Source organism: Plectropomus leopardus, chromosome 16 (genome assembly GCF_026936395.1).
Source record: "Plectropomus leopardus strain MGB_pleo_1.0 chromosome 16, ASM2693639v1, whole genome shotgun sequence".
NCBI classification, from domain to species: domain Eukaryota; kingdom Metazoa; phylum Chordata; class Actinopteri; order Perciformes; family Serranidae; genus Plectropomus; species Plectropomus leopardus.
This window is the reverse complement of record NC_142191.1, coordinates 11,890,383-11,906,765: the sequence shown is the minus strand read 5'-3', so window position 1 is coordinate 11,906,765 and position 16,383 is coordinate 11,890,383. Positions and strand designations below refer to the sequence as shown.

At 37.3% G+C, this 16,383-nt stretch overlaps 1 protein-coding gene across 1 annotated transcript; it reads left to right on the top strand.

Annotated features, from left to right (window-relative positions):
• The first annotated feature begins 2,853 nt into the window (after nucleotides 1-2,853).
• On the top strand, nucleotides 2,854-14,034 carry LOC121955641 (sphingosine-1-phosphate phosphatase 1-like). The gene is made up of 3 exons (XM_042503680.2): nucleotides 2,854-3,884; nucleotides 9,341-9,430; nucleotides 10,839-14,034. The coding sequence occupies exons 1-3, from the start codon at nucleotides 3,204-3,206 to the stop codon at nucleotides 11,388-11,390; spliced, it is 1,323 nt and encodes a 440-aa protein (XP_042359614.1). The 5' UTR covers nucleotides 2,854-3,203; the 3' UTR covers nucleotides 11,391-14,034.
• Nucleotides 14,035-16,383: the final 2,349 nt, after the last annotated feature.

Below are 16,383 nucleotides of genomic sequence, written 5' to 3'. Positions count from 1 at the left end.
TCAGGCTTGTTTTTTTCAATGAAAAATAGAAAATGAAGACTGTTTGCTGTGCAATTTAGGGTAGATTGTGATTATTATCTACCAAAATCTCATTTTTATGTAACATTTACTGCCTTGTTGGTTTACACTCAAGGAGTCACAGCAGACACTCAGTCACAGTACTTTACATGTAGCTGGTGATTAGATGGATTTCAACATGCTAACTGAAGATCTGGCTCAAGGTTTATCTTTTGCAAATATTAGATCTACGTCAGAGTAACACCAGCCTTCATTTTTAAATGAGAAAAACGTATATTTAATTTAATGATTTTATTTTGAAGGACGATCCGTAGATTTCCGGTCTTATTTGTTATTATTATCTCTGGCTTCTCAGACCTGCATACACGCACTGACCTGCAATTTCTATTATATTTTTAGATATATATTTAGATGAACTTAAAATCTGTTTATGCTTTTTGATACGGGTTGATGATTTGGAGATTTATTTTTATGTATTAAATATATTGTGGTAATGTCACCATCCATAACTAATAATGTGTCAAAAAAGTCTTAAAAAATGTAACTGGAACATATTTGTAATTATGTTAGGGAATATGCATGTCTTAATATAGCTTCAATCTATAGTATTTTTGAATTTCTATGTTGTAATTCACTATTTCATAACATAGCTAGGGATATTTACAAGTTTTGAGGTTTTAGTACTTTTCTTGATTATTTCCATTTTATACTTTATAATTAACTCTTTTCTTAACTCACATTTCAGTAATAAATACTGTTCTTTTTTTATTCCACACATTTATGTCACACCCTTAGTGACTACTTTGTGGATGAAGATGTTACAAAGGATACTAAATATATGATTAGTTCATGAAATTTATCTTTCAATTTGATAAGATTTAATTTCACAGAAATCCATCTTTAAAAAAAATATTGTTATTGATTAAGACAGGAATTATATTTTTATGGTGAATTAAATGGTGAAAACAGGCTATTCCCTGTTTTTGTCTGGGACCTCCAGGTACTTTCTCAAGGACCCCTGGGGGTCCCTGAACCCCTGGTAGATTAAACTACCCAACAGTATACAGCAACTGCATGGAGAGAAATAACTAAGGCTATAATGCTACAATTCTGATTAAATACAAGATAAATTGACTGGGGAACTTACAGTAATGTTTATGACAATACACCTCCGCAAGCTTGGAGGATGACGTGTGGCTTGCACATTCCTTTATTGTTATCTTCTCTTTGCAGCAACAATCCTCTATTTTTAACATTGGGAACAAAAGTTGTTTGTCAGAAAATATTTGGCAAACAGTGTGGCTAAACACCATTGTCAGGACATTACTCAGAAAAATATCAAAATGCCAAAATATACTGGATGGGGGCTGTAAATTATCTCCACCTTGACGAGTGGTAATATTAAATAGCTTGCATCTTTAAATAAATAGCTTGTTTTAGGTGGTTGAAGATGGTCTTAAATGGTCCTGACCCAGTTCTTGTTTGTCTTTGATGGTTTAGCTGGGAAGGCCACCAGCCGGACATACTGGTGTGACCAGCCTGTCAAGCTGCGCACGTTTGTCAGTATGCATATACCATGACAGGAGACTTGACTGATTTATGCTTTTGGCTTTCCATACTTCTCCCTCATGACACTGTTATTTTTCCATACTCAGGGATATCGATTTTCAGTTTTTCAGGAACTTCAATGGATAAACCATCTAGAGAGCCCATCACAAGCTGGTATGACCAGCAAAAACATACCTTAAGCTGGCCAAACAAGCTGGTCAAGTTGGGTTTTTTCAGCAGGGACGCTTCAATACTTTTGGATGCAGGACTGTTACTTGTAATTCTACAATTCTACAATTCTACAATTTCATTTAGCAGACGCTTTTATCCAAAGCGACGTACAACACAAGCAAGAATTTAGACTTAAGGAAAAAACCCTTAGTAAGTGCAAAAAGTGCTTCAGGTGTGATTGGTCACAGGTATTGCCATCTAGTGGCAGAAGAAGTGCCACTAGACGGCACTTCTTCTGCCAAAGTAAGTTTGGAAACCAAAGTAATAACCAGTAGCGATCTCAGCATCTGAGATTCAACAATTTCAGTATCACTACTTACGATGACAACACCGACTTTGTCAGTGCTAGATAATCATTAAGTGCTGGGTTTTGGACCATCTGACTTACTCTACCCCAAAGGGCAAAGCGGAGAAGAGTCAGGTTAAGTGCCTAGGTGTTCTCGGAACAATTGAGTTTTCAATTGTCTCTTAAAAGTAAAAAGGGACTCAGCAGATCGCGCAGAGTTTGGAAGTTTGTTCCACCATTTGGGAACAACAGAAGAGAAGAGTCTGGCTAGAGATTTAGAGCCGTGCTGGGCTGGAAGCACCAGGCGTCTTTCGCATGCAGAGCGTAGTGGGCGAGAAGGAGAGCAGACCTGGATCAGGGATTCCAGGTAGGCTGGAGCAGTTCTTGTGATTGTTTTGTAAGCCAAGAGAAGTGCGTTGAATTTGATTCTGGCTGCCACTGGAAGCCAGTGAAGAGAAATTAGCAGCGGGGTGACATGTGCTCTTTTGGGCTGGTTGAAGACCAGACGTGCTGCTGCATTCTGGATCATCTGAAGAGGTTTGAATGAGCATGCAGGGAGGCCTGCCAGGAGAGAGTTGCAACATTGTAGTATTTTTATTTAAGTATAGCTCCTAAATACTTAATCGACTACGGGCCATCATCTATCTTGTATAAATACTTATGAGGCGATATTGGCTATTTTTAATATTTGTAGTTCATCAGTACTCCAGCAGGGGGTGGTACTTTAACATTTTGGATATTGACCGACTGACATTGAGTCAAACGAAGAAGAACTGGAAGCGAAGAAGAAGAGAGTGAAACGGGAATAACGGCCTGACGCAGTTAGTTGGTGTGTGTATGAATTAGGATAAACCGTGAAGTAATGGTTAACTGTAACGGACTTTGGATGCTGCCGTCCACGCCGGTGTACAAGGTCTGTGTTTTGAATGCTGATTCGAGTATCTGTCAGTAGTGAAGTGTCGCCGCTGCGCGCTGTTAGCTAAAAATCACTGTGATTTTATTTCGTTAAATGCAACGGCCACCGCGCGCCACTTCTCCATAAGCTCCCCCGACGAACATGAGCTCCGTTTTTACCACCAAACCGTGTTGTGCATTTTAATCTAACTGTTGAGTTAAAATCATGGCGAACGACTTTGTAAAGAATTTTGTACAGATGTGTAATTATCTCCAGGACCCGCGCCATGTAGCGAGGTTTCAAAATGTTTGCGGCGTTAAAGGGACATTTCCGGTTAAAGCGACGGACAGCGGAGAGTCGGAGCCGGACTGTCCCGGACTGAGGAAGAGGGGGCAGCAAGGGGGACCGAGCTCGGACGTCAGTGTCGGGAATGGATCCGCCGGAGATGCGCAGGTTAACGGGATGCAGGGTGACATTACCGCCGGGCCTGATGGTCCATCAGCAGCTGCTGACGACGACTCAGACCCCGTCAGAGCGAAACCCCTCCGGAGGAACTCCCTGACTGGAGATGTGGGTCAGGAGTTCCTGATCCACAACAAGTTTCTCTTCTACCTGTTCACGTTTGGGACTGAGCTGGGCAACGAGATGTTCTTCATCGTCTTCTTCCCCTTCCTCTTCTGGAACATCGACGCCCTGGTGAGCCGGAGACTGATCGTGGTCTGGGCCTGGAACCTGTTCGTGGGACAGTCCACTAAGGACATGGTCCGCTGGTCCCGACCGGCCTCCCCTCCTGTGGTGAAGGTGGAGGTCTTCTACAACTCCGAGTACAGCATGCCGTCCACACACGCCATGACGGGGACAGCCATACCCTTCTGTCTCTTCATGCTGACATATGGACGCTGGCAGGTGAGCACTTTTGTTTTTTAGCACTGTGTCCAAAATACAAGTGAAGGTAAAGTATTTCAGTGCAGTTGCTGCAGACAAGATGTGCAAAGTATGTAGAAAGTGCAGAGGTAGACATGCCAAGGCTGGATAACAAATGTCCAAAGGGACCAGCTGCCCCCCAGGAGCCCCAGTCACAATCAGAACCTGTTTATTTCTGAGGAGGTTTGCACATACAATAAATCTAACTTGCTGATTTGATACATAAAAGCAACAACAGCGCAAAATGATTAAGCCATAACGTGAAATAAAAGATTACAAAATGCACAAGAGTATATGAAAAGTATATACAAAAATACAAGAATATGTGAAGATATATATCTGTATATATCCTAATAAGACTCCAAGTTAACGAGTAGTTTGTTTTAATGTGATTAAATGGAAAGTGATTTGTAAAGGTTTGTTTTTGAGTTAAAATGATTACTTTATTAATTGATTTCACGATTTACAGCAACAGTTTTTAGAATCTGTAACTCAAAACCAATTACTTAATTATTAAAATTGTTGCATTTAAATTCTGATTTTCTATGAGTTCTACAATATGAAACTAAATTTTGGGCTTTTGGATTCCTGCTTGGACAAAACAAGCAATTTAAATTAGGGGGTAGACAGATTGTCGGGCTGTCCAAATATTGGGGCCAGTATTTGGCTTCTTCTTTTTTTTTTTCTACAATCACAGGTAAAATTAATTAATGAAAAAGTGTGCATATTGCACTCAGCAACAACACCAGGGGATGCAGTCTGCAATACATGCAAAAAAAAACTGTCAGCATGGGAGAACCTTTTACTTTGTAAAACCTGAGGGAGCTATTTTTATTATTATTATTATTGTTATTACTGAGTTAAATAACAAAAACTGTTGCACTGGTTTCTGCTTTTCTTGGTCTACTGTGATATGAAACTAAATATCTGGGCTTTGGATTCCTGCTTAGACAAAATAGGCAATTTAAATATGTTAATTTGGGATTTAAGGAATTACAAATAATCTTTAGTTGCAGCCTTAGTTAGCTTGGTAACTTTTGTCTCTTCATGCTGACCTATGAACGGTAGCAGGTGATCACCTTTTTTAAAAAGCAGAGCCCAAAGTTTTAAACACGAGTGGAAACAAAGTATTTCAGTGCAGGTGCTGCAGATAGAAGATGACAGTTTATGTAGAAATGTGCAGCTTTAGTGCAGAGGAAGACATGCCAAGGCTGGATTACAAACAAGGCAAAGGAGTCAACTGCCTCAGTGCCCCTTCAGGGGCCTCAGAGGCTTCAGGTTCAGTTTGTAAGGAAATTATTTGCTTAGAGCTGAAACTATTGTTTGATTAATTGGTTTGTCAGTTTACATAAAGTTGTGATAACCAGTGATACATTTAAAGGAAAACATCACTCACAAAATGACCACGTGTGAATCAAGTAGTCATACTTTGTTATCATGAATTCACAAAGCAAACTTTGTTTTTCTCACATGCCTTTACAGAAAACAGCTGACATATGGATTTATTGATTGATTGGGGGCTGTGTTTTAGGTCAAAACATGCATTTACAAACTCTCAAACAAATCATGCAGTATAATCCAAGTCTCATTTATCCAGTCGTGTGCTCAGTAATTCCCATCATATGCATTTCCCTCATACTGGAGTCTGACTTTGAAGAGAGCATAGATGAGGTTCACTTTCAGTTCGTTTTTAAAAAGTATGTTTTAGCAAAAAAAAAAAAAAAAAAAAAAGCATGGGTTTGGGAAGTTCTGTGGAGATGACTGGATAAATGTGACTTGGATTATACCACACGAGTTGTGTAAAAGTTTGTAAACAGATGTTTTGACATAGTTTTGCTTTTGTTAAAAATCATCCCCAATCAATAAATGAAAATGTGTGCCATTTTTCACGGAGGCATGCAGGAAACACAATGTTTTCTTCACGTTTTCAAGGTAACATGGCATAACTAATTAATATGAAAATAGTCATTTTGTTGAGTAAGTCTATCTTTAACTAATTTTAAAGTGAAAATATCCCAAATTAATCTTGATTATTTTTGGGCAGAAACCAATTAGATTTTGGTTTTCTAGATCTGCTGTGATATGACACTAAATATCTTTGAATTTTGGACTCCTTCTTGGACAAAACAAGCTATTTGAATTTGTCAAGTTGTGATTTAAAATATTGTGTTGTTGCGAATAATCTTAAAGTGCAGCCTTGGTTACGCTAAAGTACTGAAACACAATATAAATGACAGGATTTCCCCCAGGAAATTTTTAAGCCAAGGTGGTGAGCCACCCAGTTCCTTTTTCACCTCGTATCCTATAAAATACAACTGCCCTAACAAAAATCACACTCGTAAACTACACGGTGAAATAGCACTCATGCTCTTTTTCTCTGAAGAATAGTGTTTTTATTTCCTAAAATGTGAAAATATTTCAGTTTTAGTATGATAGTGCTATGTGGAAGCCCATTTGTGCTTCATGTCCTGTTTTCCTCAGTTCATTTTATGCTCACAGGGTTTATATTTGAGTTTAATCACACAAACTAACCAACGCTCGCACATCAGGGGAGTATTCCAGCTGAGCTAATCTAATGGGTACTTAAATGCCACAGGATGTATACATTATGCACAAAGAGTGGGAGGAAGGGGGGATTAAATAGGGCCCACAGCTCTGTGAGGAACTGGACATGTTATTATGGACAACCAGGCAGCGGCCTTATCCATTCTTTACTTTCAGTGTGATGAAATGAGTTTTTTGAGTCACGGGCCAAGCATGTTTTTATTTTTTTTGTTACATGTACATTAGTTTCAGTACATTTAGGTACAAATGACACCAAAATGCAGTAGAAAATCTCAGCATAGCTTTTTTTTTTGCATGACTATTTTTGGTTGAAACATTTAGCCGCCAATGTGGTAGATAGCCCATCCAGATTGACCCGACAAACGTAAAATCTACCTGCATGTGGCACTTGGTGGGTGGTAATTTCTAGGGGTCGACAGATTATTGGCCTGACTGATTATCGAGCCAATATTTGGCATTTTGCCGATAATCTGTATCTGCATTTATTGTAGTGCTCACCAATAAATTTAATTAATTAGAAGTGCAAAGAAATTGTCAACATGGGAGGAACTTTTACTTTGTAAAACCCCAGGGAACTATCTTTATTTATTTATTTTTAATTAAAATTTACCTTGTAAATTTTTTTAAAAAAAGTAGAAAGTATAAAAAAAGTTTCTGGGAGCTTGCTGTATTTGATGTTGAAAGTCTCAGTTTTGATTAAACATTTTCTAACAGCGGTTAAACAAAGTTTTGTGCTGGAGTTCATTATATTCCAAATATTAAATATTGACAGAAATATTTCCAATTTTATCGTAAATGCATATCGGTTCCAAATATTAGTAATTTGTCTCATTAACTACAATCAGTATTGTTATGGCCCTGAGAAAACAATATCAGTCGACCCCTATTAATGTCCTTGTTTTCGTAACATTATAATTCAGAGTCCCAGCCTTGATTCACAAGCAGGCGTTCAAGGGCTAAAATTTGCAATATCTTAACACATCCTTTACCTTTCAGTGTATGTTTGTTTGTGTAAAATCAGTGAAAAATTTGAGTCCAAGAAACACACAACGCACCTGTCTTGACCTAGTAAAATACCATAATCTCCACATGACACTTTTTCGCCCACATCCCCCCACTGCCAAGGACAGTCAGAGGTCAAAGGAACAAAAAAAAGCACAAACTGCCTTTTAATCACTGTTAATCTTTGTTGCACAGCCTCACATGGAGACAAGAAACATTCCTTTGTTCAGGCGGGCTGTTAAAACATGACTGGGTGTGTCAGAGAAGTCCAGGTGAAGAGTGAAAAGAGGTAGCTTTGATTTTTAGATAAAGACACCACTGTTCTACAGTCGAACACAGACAGAAAGAGAGAGGGGGGGACTAGTCATTGCATCATACTGAAAGTATCCAATTAAGTGTCAGTAAAGATTTTGATCTAAAGCGTTAATGGACAGCAATTCAAACGAACAAAGTAAGACAGTCGGGGATGAGGGAACACAGATGTTCCTGTTTTTTCTGGTTAGGATGGAGGACGAGGGTAGGGAGGGTTACTTCAGTGCTGTGAAAGAGAGAAAAGAGTTACTGTAGTTCAAGATCAGCCAGGTCAGAGCTCAAAGCCATGAAAGTTTTCCACCTACTGATAGGGCTGTCGCTAATTATTATTAATTCTATGAGTAACTTAGTAACTTAAGTTATGCTATTAAACACCAAGCATAAGTGCAAGCCTTTGTGCACTTTGAGAGGGAATGCATTAACGACTTACGTTTCTGCTCTTTGATAGGCCCCGGGAGCATCCTGTATTTCAAAATTCTTTCGTAATCTCTTAAATCAGCTTGTCCCTGCATATTGTGAGAGCTTTGTATGCGCTTTTTTGTATGCACTTGCTTATGGCCTAGAACTGACCGCAGCCAGTTGGCTGACCTAGGGGTCGACTGTTTTTTTTTCCAACTTTTTTAAGGTTTTTTTTTTCCAGGGCTGATGCGATACAGATTATTTTTACTCTATGAGACAGATAACCAATATTTTAAACTGATATGCAGGGCGACCGCTAGCTCGCTGGGTAGAGCTTTCCTGTCTCTCTTAAACTGTCCTATAAATAAAGGGAAAATGTCCCCAAAAAATAATCTTAAAAAAAAAAAAGATATGCGACATAAAGGAAAATATTTCTGTAACATGTAAATGTGAATGAATAAATAAAAATAGCTCCCTGAGGTTTTACAAAGTAAAAGTTCCTCTTATGCCGACACTTCCTTTGCACTTTTTAATAGATACATTTTATCGGCAACCATTAAAATGAAACGCTGATAGAAAAAATCGGCAAATGCCCTTTAATGGTATAAAAAGCTCTATTTTTTTAGCTTTGTTAGCAGTTAACCTCTTTGGTCAAGACTCAAGTATCTCATCAATAACTATATGGATTGCCATGACATTTGCTCCAGACATCCACGTTTCCGTCATGATGAACTGAAATTACTCTTTGCTGTAATCACAAAGCAGCACCTCTCTTTCTGCACAGCCTCGCAGATCTGTGGGTATAGATATAGATTATTGTTTTTTCAAAGTGACATTTTCATCCATTCTCTTAAAGATATATAAGCTAAATGTATTCTAGACAACCATACACTATGATTTTGAAAGCTAGTATTTCCATTAAAGTGAACTGGCCAGGAGACTTAATGTAAATTCAGCATATTGCCATTAATACCCTGGTAGTGACAGTTTTAGTGTAGTTTCTTCTAATGTATGTCTTGTCAAAGTCACAAAAATGTTAAGAAGAATGTAATCCTGCAAAATGGGTTCATGAGCCCACTGAAGAAGCTGTTTGTATCATAAAACTATGATCTGGATCACCAATGTAATTTTTTTAATGCCATGTATTGTCTCTCTCCCAGTACCCTTTCCTCTTTGGCTTTTGCGTGGCTCTCAGCTGGAGTGTCCTCGTCTGTGTCAGCAGAGTCTACATGGGGATGCATTCTATTCTGGTAAGTACATTAAATAAATGATACGAAATCAATTATCCCTCACTGAAATATGAATTTACTTGAGAGTATAGAGTAATACTGCCTCAGCTGAACACTTTGCCTCACTGACACCTATAATTCCAGCTCAGAATAGTAACTAAGCTGAGGTTGACCAAAATATTCTCTGTTCAAATCACTGGTGAATATTTTGCATATCTGTAGGTGTACAGGTTATTTATTTTTTTTTAGTTATTTTAACATAAATGCAGAACCTTAACCCTTTGAATCCTGAGCAAATTCAATTCAGTTTCTCTATAAAGCCCATTATCATGAATCACAGTTTGCCTCAGAGGGCTTTACGGCACACAACATTCCTCTGTCCTTGGACTCTCATAACAACTAAGGAAGAACTCCGCCTCCAAAAAAAACATACCCTTGACTTCTTTCAAAAACAGGGGAAAAGGGCAATGAGCATTGAAAGAAGAAATGACCCACAAATTAGGAAAACATTAAATAAAGGTAGACTATAAGATAATTAGATGAATATTAGTTAAAAAAAAAAGAAAAACGAAGTTGAAAAATAACAAACATGGAAATTACATGGAAAATGTGCTTAAAATTCGAATTATTTTTTGACATAATTTTTAAATATGTAATAATGATGTTTTTTTTTCCGCTTTTTCCCCCCTAGACATTTTTCCACGCATTTTTTCTAAATCTACAGATTTTTGCAATTTGTGGAACATTTCATGGTTTTTGAGAGAAACTGCACCAATTTGCTCACAGTTTCAAAGTTTAAATATTGTAAAAGGTGTCTGAAATCAGATGAAGAATAAAGATATGGTTTCAAACAGGGTTAATATGCATGACATGTATTCATGCCCGATTTTTCAAGTTAATAACATACGCATGAATTCAAGATTTATGGTTGTGGGACTATTAAACAAAGCCAATAAACAAATTAAAGCCAGTAGATAACGTTAGATTAGATTGGGTGGCCAGGCAGCTGATAGATATTGTTTATGTTCTGCAGTACAACAACAGCAACACCTGTCGTCAAGGTAAAAAAAAGAAAAACATCTTATTAATCTGTCGATAAGAAAAGAATTAGCTTAACAGTAACACCTGCTTATCAGTCAGCTGTTAACCAGAATTTTTTTTGTGTGTTTAATGAACAAACTGATGCTAAAAAAGCTTTGGCTTTTTGTCCATTACTCGCAGTATGTTGGTATTAATGTAAAGAATGCCAGAATGTATTTTGATATTGGTTTCTAAGGTTAAATCTGACATAAAAAGACATATTCATAAACAAGCTTTAAAAATCTTGCGGTATAAAGTTAGTTTCTTTAACATTTCAAATATGAGTTAAAAAATTGTCTTTCATGGTGTATACGCCTTGCTTACAGTGAATTATGTCCTTGTGTTGCAGGAGGTAATCACTGGCTTCCTGTACAGCCTTCTTATACTAGCATTTTTCCATCCAATTTTGGACAAGATCGACAGCTTCTACATGATGGACCACTTTGCTCCACTTGTGATTATCGTGTCACATGTGAGCCTCGGACTCGTGGCTTTCTCTCTGGATTCATGGAGCACCTCTCGGGGTGACACAGCTCAGGCTCTGGGCACTGGGGTAGGAGCTGCTATCGCTACCCATGTGAACTATCAGCTGGGGCTGCTGCTGGATCCGCCGCTGTCCTCACTTCCTCTAACTTTACCACCAATGAGCATTGGTTTGGTGGTTCGCTCCCTGCTGCGCTTCGCCATCGGAGTCGCTGTCATCCTTGTCACGAGAATGGGCATGAAGGCAGTAACTATCCCGTTCTTATGTCGACTGTTCGGGCTGCCTTCAGATGATGTAAGGCAGGCGAGGCAGCACATGAAAGTAGAGCTGCCGTACCGTTACATTGTCTACAGTGTTGTTGGCTTTAGTTGTGTCTGTGTGGTGCCTGTCCTCTTTAGGATCTTAAACCTTGCCTGAGTGTTGTGTGCAATCTGTCATTTACTGCTGACATGTTCACCTGCATGGTGACGGCAAAGAGCACTTGGAAACATGCTGCTTGTTTTGAAGGTTCTGTTTCTTCACAACAGAAACTCATTTAAAGGATATATGTGGTGGTGTTCTGTATGTTTTGTATTGGCAATATTCCCTCTGTGCCATAGAGCTCCATTTTTGTCCAAATAATATTTAAAAGACATCAGTGAGACACAGTGTTGTACTGGGTGACATGTTCCTTCATTGTGATGAACATGGGCTTTGTAGTTTATGCTCAGTTGATCCCATATACGCCATTCTCACACTGTAAATGCACTGTATGTGTATCAGTCTGCAGCTGGAAAAGTTAATTTAGTCTTTTTTTTAATGATTTTTCTGGCGTTTTTGCCTTTGTTTTATTAATAGGACAGCTGATAGACAGGATTTGTTGGTCCTTTTCAGAAAAGAAAGTATATAGTTGTGACCCATTTTTGAGAATTTACGTCTTCAGTAGGAACCTGGAGACACAGGCTGGAGGAGGGAAAGTATTTAGAAACACAAAAAAACAGTGGTTCTCAAACTTTTTACACCATGTAGCGCCTTAGAAAATATTAGGCTCTCCAAGAACAACTACTATGACCGACGTTAAAATACAGTAATGTAGGCATGCACTATTCGGTCATGGAGAGTTCACAATGGAGGCAGCTTAATTCCTGATCATTGTTGACTGTCAGCTGCAATCATGCTGTGCAAAGGGAACTTGCACTTCAACTCTTCCTCAAATCTTGACAAGGAAACATTCAATCTCTCATACTTAATGCAGGTTTCCCCGTGCAGCAAATCGATATTGTCCCATTCTGTAGAGGGCATTATATTGTTATATCGAAAAACCCATTTCTACAGCATGGTTTTCCATTCTCTCCTCGAATCCATAAAGTTAGTGAGTGTCAGATTTGCACAGAAAGGCTTAAACTATGAAGAGAACATTTATTTCTATAAAGGTTGTTCAGTGGTATCATACTCAAAAAAAAGTTTTACTTCGCAGGCATAAAATTATCTGGATCTTTTGCATCCATAATGCAACTCCATCAGAGACTTCCCGTGCACACTCCGTTACCTCGAATGGGTATAAAATGAGTCAGTCGTGCAGCTCAGATCTGAGAAATGTTGTTGTATCAATTGGGTCATTTTGCAGCATTGTGACATAAAAAAAACTATCCACTGATTTACAGACTTCCTTTCCCAATGTACATCTATGAGATGTACATTTTTTTTTTTTTTGCCAAAGGTGTCACATGATGCACCCGGAAGTTGTAATTCCACGGTTTGGCCACTGTGTCAAATTGGCTTCAAAGCCCAGTGCTGTTTGTGGGGGCTTGGCAAAAATCCACCTGCACAAGACCCCTGCTAAGGGGTGTGCCTGATGGTGTGATGTCACTTTAGCCATTTGGACATTTGCGTCCCTTTTTGGTCGTCAAGCATAAATTAAGCTTTAAGTAGCCACTAACACTTGTGCTTGGTAGATTGTTATCCGCTTCAGTTCTCTTTCGGATCAGGGTTTTCACGGATCCTCTAAGTCTTAAAAGGCATTCAGTTAATTCATCTAAAAATACAGCCTTAATTTACCATTAAAATTTCTTAAGTCTAACTTTCAAATATGAAGGATGTAGGATATTGTTAATAATTTTTCTGACATTGCATTGTATAATCTCAAAATATTTGTCAACATCTATTTTTTAAAAATAATTTACAGATTTTACAGATTTTAAATAATTTATCGCAATAGAAGAGGAAAGTTTTTCCAAAAAAAATAACATTTGAACGAGATCCTCTGACTGTTTAACTTGATCAAAATGGTCATGCATTATGTTACTATAAACATTTGGGTAAAATTTTCCCTAACCCTGAGTAATTTATGTCAGTTTATGTTATTCCTTTAGTTTTGTAAAATTGGTCTTAAGTTTAATTCCGATTGGCCTTAAAAAAAAAAAACATCTTAAAAAGTTTTAAGTCTAGCTTGCTTTAAGCTGTAGGGACCCTGTGGAGCTGCAGTGTTTTTCATTTACCTCTGATTACTATCTTGACATCAAAGTTTTACTAATCATTGACTTGCGCTACGTTCATGAACGTGACAGTTTAGCAGGCTAATATCCAAACAAAAATATTACAAGAAAGGCAAAACATATTTTAACTACATTTCAGGGATCTCATAGGCTAAGTATTTGAAGTATTAGAAATATAGTATTTTCATAGCATAATATATATTTAAATTTATTTATTTAAATTTTTGAAAATATTTTGGAGATTCTCTTGCATACCACTGAAGGGAGCTCAAGTATCCCCAGTGGTACATATCCATTAAGTTTGAGAATCAGTGCATGAAAGCGTTGTTGGTTATGGCATTTTCCTTGGGATTTGTTGACAATTACACCAGTATAGAACATCACCAGCCTTATCCTTTAAAATCCACCTGTGGTCGACACATCTAAGTGTTAACTGGAACTTTGCGTATCTTTCAGATGTACTGTAATGATGCTTGTATTCATTAACGAGGAATCTATTGTACATTTCTATCATAAATCGAAATATATAACAGTATGTTATTGAAAAATTCCATGCTCTAAGAATAAACCAAACCATGAATCAGTAATGTGTGAAGTCACCTCACTCCTCATTTGTTGCCATAATCAAATCAGCCTGGAAGCAGTCAAATACTGAAAGTGTTTAAGCTCCGGATATCGGAGTAGTTACACAATCTCTATTTAAGTGTGTAAGACGTCATTATCTGAGAGTATCATAGCATTTTCTTCTCACCTCCTTTTTGTACATTTTTGTGCTTATATCAAAAACATTTGTAATTTTGGTCCAAGTGTAAGTTAAGTGCTCTGAATAATAATTTGAAAGCAAGCAATTAAAGTAAATATTTTTGATAAAGTATTTTGCCATTCTAACTAATTTGAGCTGAATTGTTACACTTGAAAGTAAAATCAATAAATATTATTCATACTTGATTTCTAAGAATTATGTTGAGGTGTTTCAGTGGGCATTCCTTAAACTATGGTATATAAAAACACTGACCCCATCACTTGTCTGAATGTTTTATTTGTTTGTTATCTGCTGTTGTAATGTTACAGTAATGGTTTGCTTTAATTTTCATGTCAGAATATTAATACCTAAGCATTTATACTTATAAGTATTCATGGAATATGTATTAGTCCATTATTATCATCCATTCTCACATCTTTTTTCTGTTGTGCAAGGAAAAAAACATGGAAACAAGGAAAATAAAATATTCCAAAAAAAGAGAAAAAAAACCCCACGTTGAATGCATTTTGTTTTCAGGATTTCTTTAAGTGAAACTTTCTTGCCAAGATTTTTTTGTGTGTGAGTGCCAAATAATCAGTGCATCTGGAATTGCAGACTGTTCTGCCTGTAAGAACTGTGATTATAGGTGTTATATATCCATGTTATCTCATTTCATTGACAGCAGTCAGCAAGAAATTAATAATTATAAATAAATATAACAGGAAAACTTCTTGAACTGTTTAAAATTAGGTCTGTTAACTAGGTGACAATAAATGAAATCAAGTACTTGTAATTTTTATTATTGTTCTAGCAAGACGATTCAGCAAAGAAAGGGAGATTGAAAACTTGAATCTTAATTTAGTTTCATACAGATAGTGCACTGATAGTTTTAAACCACTGATTGGTGTATCATTTTGAGTTGTGTGTGTGTGTGTGTGTGTGTGTGTGTAAGTGTGTTGTGTGCGTGTGTGTGTGTGTGTGTGTATGTATATAGTACTGCACAAATCCAGTCTAACTGCTTTTTGTTTTGTCAACAGTTAGGGAAGGCATGCAGCGTAAGCAAGTGAGTTCGTGTGTTTTACTCCCCGCTGCACATTGGGTTCATGCTTAACCTTTGAGCGACATAGATAAGGTTTTAGGTCATTATCAGGTTTGTAACCCACGCATACATCCAGACCAATCAGTGGTCTTCTCTATGCTGATCTTAAAACTTGAACTTTGGGTGATGACTGCTGTTGGCATCTAAAGAATTCACAGAGGGCAGCACATGGCCCGACTCTCCTTGAGCAGTCTCTTACCATTATAGATTTATCAGCTACTGGCAGATTTAAGCTGTTAATGTAAGTATTTCAAGCAGAGATATTCAGACCCCCCCAAAAACCAAAAAAAACAAGCTTGACTGGTGAGAACACATTTTGCCATGATGGAAACTTTTTTTTTATGTAAATATTTTATAATGAGGTATTATTCAAGCACTATTTCCAAGCTTTTCAAGTGGCTCTCCGAGCTGAGCCACTCCCAAGTACCCACAGCCATTAATAGCTTCCTTTTATATTCCCATGCCCACTTCTTTTTGGTTTTTAACACTGCGGTTATCCTGATGTGGTTCCTGTTACCTTAGAAATAGTAGCTGTGAGACACAGGAACAGACTAACAACTCTTGATATACTATAATAATTCCTTTATGTTTGGTAACAGTAGGTTCTATGAGGGATAGTATTTCTGCAGCTTTTAAAGCATAAATCTTCTATATGTCACTAATGTTCTTTTAATAAACCTGTGAAAGCTTTTGTCAGGAAATGAGTTTATATTTAAGTTAAGACATGCAATTTTATGAAAACTGTGAAGTTTGGGGCTCCAACTTTTATGGGAAAAAAGAGGCAGTTTAAAACAATCAATATTGTTATTATTGGCTGGAGACACTAATTCGGGAGTACTTGTCAGAAAGAAGTCAAATCAACTCAAATTATTTTAAAAAACTGTTATTATAGAAGTCTTTTGTTGAACTATAGTAATTTTCTCATGACTGTTCATGTCAGGTAACAAATCTTGGACTTTTTTGTTTTTAGGAGTAGAAATGCTGCCCTCATCTTGGTAAATGTGTTCATTTGAAAAACACAAACGTTTTGGGTAAAATATAATGATTTGTGTATGTCCACAAGTGCCATATTCACTAATGTTCTGCACTAAACTA

What these genes read in the sequence shown, in the direction of transcription:
- LOC121955641 (XM_042503680.2), top strand. Translation starts at nt 3,204, where the DNA reads ATGGCGAACGACTTTGTAAAGAATTTTGTACAGATGTGTAATTATCTC. An exon ending in TGACATATGGACGCTGGCAG is followed by an intron (nt 3,885 to 9,340) that starts GTGAGCACTTTT and finishes TCTCTCTCCCAG; the next exon opens with TACCCTTTCCTCTTTGGCTT. An exon ending in TGGGGATGCATTCTATTCTG is followed by an intron (nt 9,431 to 10,838) that starts GTAAGTACATTA and finishes CTTGTGTTGCAG; the next exon opens with GAGGTAATCACTGGCTTCCT.